Source organism: Durio zibethinus, chromosome 17 (assembly GCF_047325235.1).
Source record: "Durio zibethinus cultivar Kanyao isolate XHJ-2024 chromosome 17, ASM4732523v1, whole genome shotgun sequence".
In the NCBI taxonomy this organism is placed as follows: domain Eukaryota; kingdom Viridiplantae; phylum Streptophyta; class Magnoliopsida; order Malvales; family Malvaceae; genus Durio; species Durio zibethinus.
The window spans coordinates 3,425,763-3,438,494 of NC_143178.1; the positions used below are offsets into that span (position 1 = coordinate 3,425,763).

Sequence of the window (12,732 nt, forward strand, 5' to 3'; positions counted from 1 at the left end):
AAAAGAAGAAAATTATGATTAATAACCGGAAATAACACTGCTAAAGTGCTAATCCAATTCTATTATGAAAAATTCAAGGTTGATTAATAATTATTTAATGCACCAAGCTCCAATCAAATCCCACATGCTTATTTGCTAAAATACAACAATATCTTAAAATAAAAGTAAATAATAAAACCCAATATAAATATATAAATATATATATATTTATATATAAAGCAATCAAGTTGTCAGTCCGGCCATATAAACAGCTTTATCTATTGGTTTTTTTTTTTTCTTTTCCCTGCTACCCTCTCCCTTCTATCTTTTTTCTCTGAAAAAACTATTTCCTCAAAGACTTTCAAACAAAGCTTTGGAAAAATCTCCTCTCTCTGTCTCTCATATATCTGTTTTGCTTTTGATTATTTTTTTCATGCTTTTGCTTCTTTAACTTCATCTGTTTATGTAAATAGTATAAGTAAAACCCTGCATATATAGCAGAGGAGGGTGGTGCAGAAAGCCTTGTGTCTCAGATCCCGATATACTGATTCTCTCTTACACCATTAACGAGAAAAAAGAAACTTTGTTTTCCCTTTCCTTCTCTCTCTTTCTTTTCCATTAAAAACGTTCAAAGAAATACTAGCCTCGGCTTAGTTCACTTCACTCTCAAGCACAAGGGTCTTTCTTTGTGGTCCTTCACTGCTACATCGTTTCTTTTGTAACCCTCTTTTTTGTTCTTCAGTCCTTAATATACTTTCCCTTTAGTACTTTGTATTATATACTTGGGTCTATACTCGTTAGTGGTTCCAAGAAATGCAAGAACCAGGGTTAGGCATGATGAGTAGTGGTGGGAGTGGTGCAATTGGAGGGTTAAACAGCGGTGAAGTGTCTGTTTCCGGTGACCAGAATCGTCAGCTCAAGGCTGAGATAGCTACTCATCCGCTTTATGAGCAGCTTTTGGCAGCTCATGTTTCTTGTCTCCGTGTTGCTACACCAATTGATCAGTTCCCCTTGATCGATGCTCAGTTAGAACAGTCTCATGATCTTCTTAGGTCATATGCTTCACAACATCACCAACATGGTCACTGCTTATCATCCCATGAGAGACAGGAGCTTGACAACTTCTTGGTCAGTTCTTCTTCTCCTTCTTCTTTTTAATTCATTTTCAAAGTCTAATTAATTTCCTCTCCCCACACGCCCTATTCTTTTGAAGACTTTCTTTGTTTTGTTTTGTGATTTGAGATTTTCTTGTTTTGTCTCTTTTTTTGGGGGAGTTTAACGTGGGCAAATGTTTTTGTTGTTTATGGTGGTTTTTTTTTTAAACTTGTTTGCTGCAGTCACATTATTTGATAGTGCTGTGTACGTTCAAAGAACAGCTTCAACAACATGTCAGAATCCATGCCGTTGAAGCTGTCATGGCTTGCCGTGAAATAGAAAATAACTTACAAGCTCTCACTGGTTTGTCCCGTCTCTCTCTTCTCTCCCTCCTAATATTATTATCAAATAATTCATCTAATAATTATCACTAGTAGGTTAATTAATGATGTGATAAACTCATAGACGAAAGGAGAAATTAAAATTAAATCTTTTTTCAACTACTTATCTTGTTTTCTAGGTATAAATATATACTAGAAAGATAATTAATAATATTTTTCTTCTCTTCTTCTTTTGGTGTTTTTATGCGGTTGGTAGTTAGGCAGGAGGGATAAGGATTGATATTTGGCTTTCTTGCAAGCTTAAGAGTCCATACCAAGAATTGGGTGCTGTAGGACCAATTAACCAATAAAAAAAATACAAATCATACTACAGGTTATAGTTAGGGCGGCTGCCAGGGTAGTTAGTTTGGTGGAAGATGGCACCCTCACCCCCACCAACACCACCCCTTACCCTTTGACTTGGAATATTTGGATTCTAAGAGTGCTTTTATTAATTCCTAACAAAGCTTTTCATCAATTTGCGTTTTCTAAATACAAAATGTGCATGAATCTTGTTAAGTATCTAAGTTTTAGATTCCCACGGTCATGGATGGATAAGAATTCACTATAAAAATGATTTAATAAGATAATGTTTCACACGCTTTTTTCATTTGGTCTCTTTTTCTTTTTAATTATATATGAAGCTATATATAACCATAGCCTACTGTCTAGAGTCTAGGCATGAAGCTAGCTTCTATGATTTGTGTTGTTAAAATTGACAAGAAATAGAGAGAATGAAAACAGCATTACACCAGTGAGTTAATTTTGCTTAAGTTAATGGAATATTGATATTGGGTCTTTCATAGATTCCGTCAGATCAGATGTAGGCTAGTTGCATCTTGGTGCTTTTAGGGTTTGGGAAGCTTTCAGAACATCATAAGACAGTTTGGCAGCTAATACTCATGCTTGCATTGCTTACACCTTTCTGACAATTGGAGTCTAAAGCGTTGAACAGTTTGTTTTCCTGGGTTTTGTGCCTGCTTCTGCTTGAAAAGTGTACAATTTTAACGGAGATAACATTTTATCTTAGATATTGGCTGGCCTACGGGGAAAGGTTGATTCTAAAATCTCAGTTCTTGATGACAGGCTACAAACAAGCTAGCTGTGTTCATATCAGAATATAGGACGTACATATATGAACTACTTTCGAATACTTTTGGCTACTCCAATATTTAACAACTTAATAGCATCGTAACAATCCGAATTCGAATCGACCTAAGCCCAAAAATTGTCGGAACCTGAATTAACCGAAACATGAATTACATGAAATATTATTAGTTGTATAAGATGCCAAGGACATTGCAAGTTTTTAATTTTGAGCCAGGTTGATTGAGTTGAGAAGAAAGGAGGATGCTGAGAAAAGTAGAGGCTGAGATTAGAAAGCCAATGGTCCCAAATAAAAGATTTAAAAAACTACTCATCATCTATATGCCAAAATATACAGTATTTTTTTCACCTTTAGATGCTTGGTGGATCATGTTTTCTGGTTTTTCTTTTCTTCAAAGAGATGCTAAAAAATGTTTCAAATCTTCAAGGCCAAACTGAAATTTGAGATGCCATTCTAAAACATTTGTGTTATATAATTAAATTAATTTGTGGAATATTGTGGTTAAAAGAGCAAAGGCTCAATCATGGTGGTCCTGAGTGTTTGGGAACATGACATGTTTGTATAAATTAAAGATGAATTTTAATAAAGTGTAAATTTATCATATGTCATGATCATATGGTAACAGGGACATCATGTTAGCTGTTATGTTTAGCAGAAAAGGACTAATATTTTCTTGCCTCATTTAAGAAGTGGGACAATTGTCCCCTCAATTTTTATAGATGCTCGTCCTTGTTTTAATGCAGGACTGAAAGTTCATAAGGTGCAATATAAACACAATGGTAGTTACAATTTTTTACCTCTATTTATATAAAAAAAAAAGCAGTGAATAATTTGAAAAAATATATAATTTTTTTTATATATGATTAGTTGAGTTTTTAAATTCTACCAACGATATTAGAATATTATCATATGTTTTATTTTTTTATACAACTTTATTAGTTTTTTAAATATACTTTAATGAGATATGCGATAATTTAACTTGGTTAGTGAAATTTTATACTCTTGTTGACATGGATGATATATATATATATATATATATTTATATGTTATGTTATATTAATAGATTGATAATGTAATAATATAAAACATTGACTATAAATGAAATATATTAACTTAAGATTTAATTATTGGTTATTGAAGGGTGATAAAAATACTTGCAATAACTTCAGAAAAATACCCATTTATATAAACATTAAAGTTTGTTAAAATCACCTGAATCTATCTATATATATATATATATATATATATATGATTCATCAAAGTGTGGGTTTTGATTTGGAAATTGTATTTCTGTATTAGAGTCCTTTTTATTAAAATTTGATGAATTTTATTTAAAGAAATTCACTAATGTTTTACTTTAAGAAACGAAGAAATTTAGATTAATTTTGTTTGTGGAATAAATGAATTCTAGAAAATAGTATAGAATCTATTTCTATTTCATAAAATCAAAGCATAAAAAACTATGACTTTAAACAAATTAATTGTAAAAAATTTTGTGAAATCCTTTTTATTCCAAAAATCGACCTCATAATATTTGGAATTTCTTTGCCAAATAATAATATGGCGTTGTAACATATCTAAATTTTAGTAATCGAAGCAGGCCCAACCCAACAAATTCATTTTATTGGGCTTCAGGTGAAGACAGGTTAGCCCAACAAAACCAAGGATCAGCTTGCCTTGAAAAATAAAAGCAAGGGATTCTAGTCCGACATTGATCTCAAGTGCAAAACATGTTTGGAAACACAACTTCGTCTGTTGACATTGTGTTGAAAGTTCAAACACCCCATGTGAAACAAATTAATCAATCATATATAAATCTTAACTATGCAAAAACATTGGAGCCCTTTGGTCTAGCAAACTATATATGATGATTGCTTAGTGAGTTTTTCCTGACTATATTTCCTTTCCCTTTTTCAGGAGTAACCTTGGGTGAAGGTACAGGTGCAACAATGTCAGATGATGAGGATGAGCTGCAAATGAACTTCTCTTTGGATCAACCTGGTGCTGATGGGCATGACTTAATGGGTTTTGGTCCCCTACTTCCTACTGAATCTGAAAGGTCTTTGATGGAGAGGGTTCGGCAGGAGCTGAAGATTGAACTGAAACAGGTGATTGTTTCGAATCATTGTTGCTATAGGCTTTATATTGCATTTTTCGGTTTCATTTGAAATATTAAAAAAGTTTGTGCAAATTAAAAGGGTATTTGGAGACTTTAACATGAATATTTTTACGCAGATTCCTACATTTGAGATCAAGATTCTAAGCAGCTTTAATTTGTTTTTGAAACAGCAGAGTTACTGATTAAAATAGTTTGACTTTGATCATCACAGCAAATAAACAGTAACACATTTAGTAATGTCCGTACAGGGCTTCAAATCAAAAATTGAAGATGTGAGGGAGGAAATTCTACGAAAAAGAAGGGCTGGAAAATTACCAGGTGACACAACTACAGTGCTGAAGAACTGGTGGCAGCAACATTCAAAGTGGCCATATCCAACTGTAAGCAACCAACTTCAACTTCCAATACTATTGAAAAATTAATTTGATTCCATTCACTGGAATTAGTTATCTATTTCAATAGAGAGGACAAGTCCTGGATGATCCAGGAATATAACTGATCATTAGATCAGCTGTTTCCACCAAATGCCATATTCAATCAGAATTTGGGTTGCAAAAGAGCCATACCACTTTAACTGATCGGTAATTACAATTTCATTTCATTTCTCTACAGGAAGATGACAAGGCCAAACTTGTGGAAGAGACAGGATTGCAGCTAAAGCAAATCAACAACTGGTTCATCAACCAAAGGAAGCGCAACTGGCATAGCAACTCTCAATCTGTGACCTCCTTAAAGTCCAAGCGGAAAAGGTAGACAATAAATTCCGTGAGGAATGCAGAAGAAGAAAGTTTCAACACGCTGATGTTAGTATAGCTATTACGTGACCTCTTGGGGTAAATAGCTGTGGGCTAACATTTTGAGAAGGTGCTGAAAAGAATCTGGGAAGTTGGATGATTTCAAAAACCAAATACAGGTTGTAATAGGATGAGTTTTATATGGCTTACATGTTTGTAGATTCAAGTTTCTAACAAAATAAACAAACTTCCTGTCAGATATTTTTTTATTGAGGTGTCTCTAATTTCTAATATTCCTGAATAAAGAATTTACTAGTTGAAATGCGAGTCATTGCCACAATTCCAGACTCAGAATTAGAGACAATGCATGAATGGCCCCCAAAACTGATTTTCTTTATTAAAATAGGCTATCCAAAATATTCCTTTATTTTTCTAGGTCTCGCGATAATTTTAAAACAGGCGGGTAATGAAGTCCTGCGCTTAAAAATATTTTAGTTTTCAATGTACCAGAGATTCAGAATTCTAACTTAGCCATCTGACAAATACAATTATTGCAGCAAGCAAACATTACGAATCAGCTATTAGAGACACTAATATCAAGAGTTCTTTTGTTTGGCTCTTGAGATGGCTAAGAAGAAGTCCAGGATATCAAGTACATTGACCGTGATTAGCAATTGAAGAACTGCTACCCAAACAGTGGAATTCATCAGCTTTCTAGTTGAGAAAAAGCCAATTACCATAAGACGTTTCAATTGGCTTAATTATGCAAAAAAAAATTCACTGGTTAATTGGGAAATTGGATTTATATTTCTATTTTACTTTCTTCTTGTTCCTCCAATTCTTTTTCTCCTCCCAATGGAAAGAGAACAGATCGTGTCCATAAATGACCGTAAATGCTCTAGTTGACATTTTGTTGGCCCATGTCATGTCGTGGCTGGCTGCTGTCATGCAAGCAAGACAAAAGGCCGGCTTTCTCTTGACGAAGCAAACCATCCATACAATGTGAACAAAAAAACAAGTAATGATTACGGATGTACTAAGTACTTGTCAAAATCCGGACACGAAAAGGAACTTTCTAAGCAAAACCTCGACTAAAATTTCTCTTCAAAGTTTCTTCTTTCTTCGGCTTTGACCTGCATACAGCTTCACAAGCATTGGAATCTCCATCTCTGTAGTCTTAGAACAGTGTTTGCCTGCGAATAATCCTTTTCTAGAAATATAAATGGGTCCCCTTTTAACTATTTTTTATTGGGTAGTTGTGAATTTTCTTCTTCTTCTTCATCCAAGTTCAACTCATAATTCACATGTGCCGTTCAATTTCTTGTTTGTTTATTATATTTCGTACTTATCATCTGGATTACGTGCTTTTTCAAAGCATATCTTCTTCGTCTGTGCCTCCCACTTTCTTTTACCAATTCAACTCTTGGTTTTTCTCTTTCATAAATATACCCTCAAACCTCCTTGAAGACCCAGCTTTTTCTTCTTCTCCTACCCCCAATTTTTTCGAGTGCCAGTTTTGTTTCTGCAGATGTTTTGGATATTGATCAGATTTTGAACTGGGATTATATTCTTCATTGTTCCTCTGGCAGTTTCAAGCTCCAAGTTTGCCTTGATATTCATTCAATTTAGTGCCTCAACCCAAATAATCCGTTCTTGTTTAATTTTGGAATGGCTAAATTTTTCCATGAAACGCTGTCCTTCGGAGGCTCAAGCCATGGTCAGGGCCAACAAGTTCTGCCATTTAAGACAAGTAAAGAGTCCTTGGAGGTTTTGCTGTTGCATGGCAATTTAGATATTTGGGTCAAGGAGGCTAAAAACCTTCCTAACATGGATTTGTTCCACAAGAAGTTAGGCGACGTATTTGGAATGTTTAATTTGAAAGTTGGCAGCAAAACTGAAGACCATATGCCTCATAAGATAACCAGTGATCCTTATGTTACAGTCTCTGTGGCTGGTGCTGTAATTGGGAGGACTTTTGTTATTAGTAATTCCGAGAACCCGGTTTGGATGCAGCATTTTAACGTTCCTATTGCACATTATGCCTCAGAAGTCCACTTTGTTGTCAAAGACAGTGATGTTGTGGGCTCACAGATCATGGGAGCTGTTGGTATTTCGGTTAAGCAATTATGCTCAGGCACAAAAGTTGAGGGAACCTTCCCTATCCTTGATGCAAATGGAAAGCCTTGCAAGCCTGGAGCTGCATTGACTTTATCAATTCAGTACACCCCAATTGAGAAAGTGGCGCTTTACTGTAAGGGATTAGGTTCAGGTCCTGACTATCATGGGGTCCCTGGTACATACTTTCCTCTTAGGAAAGGTGGCAAAGTTACTCTGTATCAAGATGCTCATGTCCACGATAGTTTCCTTCTCAATTTGAAGGTTGATGGTAATATTCGATATGAGCATGGAAACTGCTGGCAGGACATATGTAATGCTATAGGTCAGGCCCGTCGTTTGATATACATCGCAGGGTGGTCTGTCTATCACAATGTCAGACTTGTTCGTGAAACTGATAAGGCAACAAATGCCACATTAGGGGATCTTCTCAAAACTAAATCCCAGGAAGGTGTGAGGGTGCTGCTCCTTGTATGGGATGATCCTACTTCTAGGAGCATTTTAGGATATAAAACGGTGAGCAACTAAACAAACTCCTTTTTCTTTTCATAATCTCACTGTAAGATATCTTATATGCAGCAGTGATGTTTAAAGACTAAAAGTATCATAAAGGAGTGAGACAATGTTGGAGAGCCAACAGCAACGTGGTTGCAGGTTTGATCTTTGCCCTTTCCCTATAAAGGGGCAAAAATAGTATGCATCACTGGTCCACTTGTATGTCTTGGAAGCCCTGTAGTATGGTATGATTTGATGAGTTTTCAAGTATAACTAATAAGACTTGAACCATGTACTGCTATGTGGTGGCACCAGAAACTAACTGTGATGCAGTCGTCATCATGGAATTTAGCATTATTCAATATCAATATCAAAATATACTCTCTTAGAATTTGTACTAATTTTATCTGTATTAGCATCCTCTTCTTCCGTGTATTTGTAAAGTGTGATATGATTAATGTGGCTGTGCTTGAACTAGCTTTGATAAGGCTTTGTAGGTTAGAGTATCATTTTTTCTACCTTTTAGAATCTGTGCTTTGAGTAATTAAGGAATATTGATACTACATGTCATTCAACAATCAATTCAATAGTTTATCCTTCTTAAATTAGCAATTAGTCTTCTTTTAACTTGAACTAGTCACAGACTGGCTTCTATGATATGCAGGAAGGAATCATGAACACAAATGATGAAGAGACTCGCCGTTTTTTCAAGCACTCTTCAGTGCAAGTGTTACTTTGCCCTCGATCTGCTGGAAAAGGAAGCTGGGTAAAAAAGCAGGTTGGGTATAATCAGTTACTAGAAATATGTCTATGGTCCAAGTGCTGTTAGTTCTAGAGTATCAGGAATTAATTTACTTTGTAAAAAAAATGTTACTGATATTTTGATTAGGCTTGTTATTGACATTTTGATGAGGGAACATGTCACTTAGATACTATTTACATTTTGTAATGCTCTGAATCAGGACTTTGTTCTCATTTGACCTTTGCTTACCAGGAAACTGGAACAATCTATACCCATCATCAGAAAACTGTGATTGTTGATGCTGATGCCGGTAACAACAAGAGAAAGATCACAGCGTTTGTTGGAGGTCTTGATTTGTGCAAGGGTCGGTATGATACTCCAAACCATCAACTTTTCAGAACACTACAAACAGTGCACAAAGATGACTACCACAACCCTTCCCTCACGGTAACCATTTATTCACTTTTCCTCACTTCTCTCAGTTGTTTTATTTTCTTTTGGGATTTTTTAGGCCACTCTATGAAATATTTGAGAGGAAGCGTCCAATATGATTTCTCTGGCTGTAACCAAAAAGCACTCATGGGAACCCTATCTGCTTGGTTGATGCAACCATGTACAAGTGATGCATGTCATCAGTTGCACAATGACCATTTTAATTCTAATCCATTACTAAATAAAAAAGATACTACTAATCGATTATGATTCATATAGTATTTGATATGAAGTGGAATTTTTTAGAAGGAATTACTGGCTCTGGACTCTGGTGTTGTGTTGAGAAATCATCTACCACATTAGTTAAATTTTTTACAAGCACTAGTCTTTCTTCCTGTGTAGGAAACTGATGGTGGTTGTCCAAGACAACCATGGCATGATTTGCATTGTCGAATTGATGGTCCAGCTGCTTATGACATACTCACCAATTTTGAGGAGCGTTGGTTAAAGGCCTCAAAGCCCCATGGGCTTCAAAAATTAAGGACTTCACATGATGATGCGTTACTGAAGATTGAAAGGATTCCTGAAATTGTTGGCATGACAGAAATTCCTTCTTTGAGCAATGATGATCCAGAAACTTGGCATGTTCAGGTATTTTAGATGTTAATGAGCTATTGGTGTTTAGTATTTCATTACTACTTTTCTTGTTTCCTGTTTTTGTTATTTCCTAATTCTTTTTTCCTGTTCCTCTAAATTCCTACCTTCAAAGGTTTTCCGTTCAATTGATTCCAATTCTGTGAAAGGTTTTCCTGACGATCCAAAAGATGCCATAAGAATGGTGAGAGAAACCTATTGATTTTAGCTGTTCTTACCCTAGAATGATTGATCAAGTTTAAACCAGCTTTTATGTTTATACTTTGTCCAGAACTTGGTGTGTGGGAAGAATGTCCTCATAGACATGAGCATACACACTGCATATGTCAATGCAATCCGATCTGCTCAACGCTTCATCTACATTGAGAATCAGTACTTTCTTGGATCATCATTTAATTGGGATTCTCACAAAGATTTAGGTAAGGAATGGAGATAAAATAATTATGTAAAATTAGCTTTCAACTAAATTATCAAACTGGAAATTTTGATATTTCTTTCCTTCTTGAGATGTTCACGAGAACATGGAGACAGTATTCCATATCATTCAACTTGTCATATCTTTCATATGATCTCTTTTGAGAGGAAGCATTGAAATTTGAAAACTTCCATCACCTAACAGATGGACTGAGTAATCCTACATTTCTCCTGTTCATAATGATTTTGAGGACAGACTTGAATATATATAAGGTTGTAATCATGCCATTTACTTGCAGGTGCAAATAATTTAATACCAATTGAAATTGCTCTCAAAATTGCCAACAAAATCAGATCAAATGAGAGGTTTTCTGCATATATTCTTATCCCAATGTGGCCAGAAGGAGTTACAACAAGCACCCCTATCCAAAGGATGCTCTTTTGGCAGGTAGGCTCCAATTACATTTAGAAAAGTACTTCTATGTCTTAAGCATCAATTATTTGCATGCTAGATGGCATTTCAGGTGGTAATATTCATTTCAAGTTCTGCAGAATGCTCCTAAACTGATTGTGTGTTTCAATTTAAAAGTCTTTTAAGACATTCTGTTGAATGTTAAACTTCTTTACTGAGTATAATTGTTGATTTCCGCAGCATAAAACAATGCAAATGATGTATGACATAATTTACAAGGCATTGGTGGAAGTTGGACTTGAGAATAAATATGAGCCTGAAGATTTTTTAAATTTCTTCTGCCTTGGCAATCGAGAGGCTATACATGGAGGAGACTCTTTGGATGCCAAAGGTTCCACTGCATCAAATACTCCTCAGGTACCTCCCTTTCCTACCTAAATAGACCCTTCATCTTTCTCTTTAATCTTCCAGCCTGCTCATCCATAAGAAAATGTACCAAATGTTGGTAATGCAGGCACTTGCTCAGAAGAATCGACGCTTTATGATTTACATCCATTCTAAAGGTATGATAGTGGATGATGACTATGTCATAATAGGATCTGCTAATATCAACCAGCGCTCGATGGAAGGCACTAGAGACACTGAAATAGCAATGGGTGCTTATCAGCCTCACCGTACCTGCTCAAGCAAACCATACAAGCCGCATGGCCAGGTAAGCTTGAGATGATACATTTTAATGCGTTTATCTCATTGTTAGGTTGGCAGTCTATTTCCATACATATCTTAACATTTCTAGTCAGGTTTCATAATCAAGCGTGTACTGATTTTGCATTAATTTTTTTAAGCTTATAAGTCACCATAGGATGGATTGAAATTTCAATGTCAGACTTGTACATTTGAAGAAATTCACGTGTGCACATGCTCATTAAACTTGAAAGCTCTGATTTGTGGAGGCCACGTTTTCCCATGGAAGTTCACATGAGTAAACAGAAGCTGTGCAAAAAATAATAAGCATATCAAATTAACTAAAGATTCTATAGTGGTGTGGCTCATAAGTATGGTCCCTGTTTGCTTAATCAGAGCAAAACTCAATGACTGCAGGTTTACGGATATAGGATGTCACTATGGGCAGAGCATATTGGAGCCCTTGAGGAAAGTTTTAAGCAACCAGAGAGTCTGGAATGTGTGAGACGAGTCAGGTCTTTGGGTGAGCGGAACTGGAAACAATACATAGCTGATGAGGTGACAGAAATGCAGGGTCACCTTCTGAAGTATCCGGTGGAAGTTGATCGGATGGGCAAAGTGAAGGCCCTTCCTGGCTGTGAAACATTCCCCGATGTGGGTGGAAAAATTGTGGGTTCATTTACAGCCATTCAAGAAAATCTCACAATCTAAAATCACTTGTGAATATGTTATCAAAGGGAGTGGTGACAAGCGGATTTATGTTGATGTTGAACAAGTCAGTTCTTATGCTTTGGCCTTGAATTTTGATTAATGCTCCCTGATTTCTCGATATTAGAGATGATACCAATCTGTGGCTATTAGTCGAGTGATTATCGTTGTTTATAGTAAAAGTTCCGTTGCTTTTTATAAATGCATTTAGGAATTTCTTTTAAAAAACAATGCATTCATAAAGTAATCAAATTTTGAATAAATTATTATATTAAAAAATATGAAGAAGGTATCGGACGAAGTCTGATAATCTTTCATCGTTTAACATAAAACAAAAAATTAATTGATTTTTTAATGCAAATGGGGTAAAAAAAATAATAATTAACTAATATTTTTAATATAAATGAGATTATAATTTTAATATAAGAAAAAAAATATGTGTTGAGATATAAATTATAAAAAAATTAATATTTTATACATTAATAATGTATCACTTTTATAACTATCAATTAATAATTTAAAGATATTTCGTTAATGAAAACATTTCAAATCTTTCAAAATAAATATTAATAAATTTATTTTGAATTAATTAATTATAATTAAAACTTTGCTTTTTTTTTTTTATCGCTTCCCTCTTCAATCGTCACAACGGACATTTCTG

General features: G+C 35.0%; 2 protein-coding genes across 2 annotated transcripts; both read left to right on the forward strand.

Annotated features, from left to right (window-relative positions):
• Window positions 1-220: 220 nt before the first annotated feature.
• LOC111277615 (homeobox protein HD1-like) lies at window positions 221-5,684 on the forward strand. The gene is made up of 5 exons (XM_022864025.2): window positions 221-1,107; window positions 1,317-1,437; window positions 4,480-4,670; window positions 4,930-5,061; window positions 5,294-5,684. The coding sequence occupies exons 1-5, from the start codon at window positions 793-795 to the stop codon at window positions 5,432-5,434; spliced, it is 900 nt and encodes a 299-aa protein (XP_022719760.2). The 5' UTR covers window positions 221-792; the 3' UTR covers window positions 5,435-5,684.
• Window positions 5,685-6,665: 981 nt separating this feature from the next.
• On the forward strand, window positions 6,666-12,220 carry LOC111277605 (phospholipase D gamma 1-like). Its single transcript, XM_022864018.2, has 10 exons — window positions 6,666-8,046; window positions 8,690-8,803; window positions 9,020-9,214; window positions 9,602-9,850; window positions 9,969-10,037; window positions 10,125-10,272; window positions 10,567-10,715; window positions 10,920-11,096; window positions 11,194-11,391; window positions 11,781-12,220. The coding sequence occupies exons 1-10, from the start codon at window positions 7,084-7,086 to the stop codon at window positions 12,072-12,074; spliced, it is 2,556 nt and encodes an 851-aa protein (XP_022719753.2). The 5' UTR covers window positions 6,666-7,083; the 3' UTR covers window positions 12,075-12,220.
• Window positions 12,221-12,732: the final 512 nt, after the last annotated feature.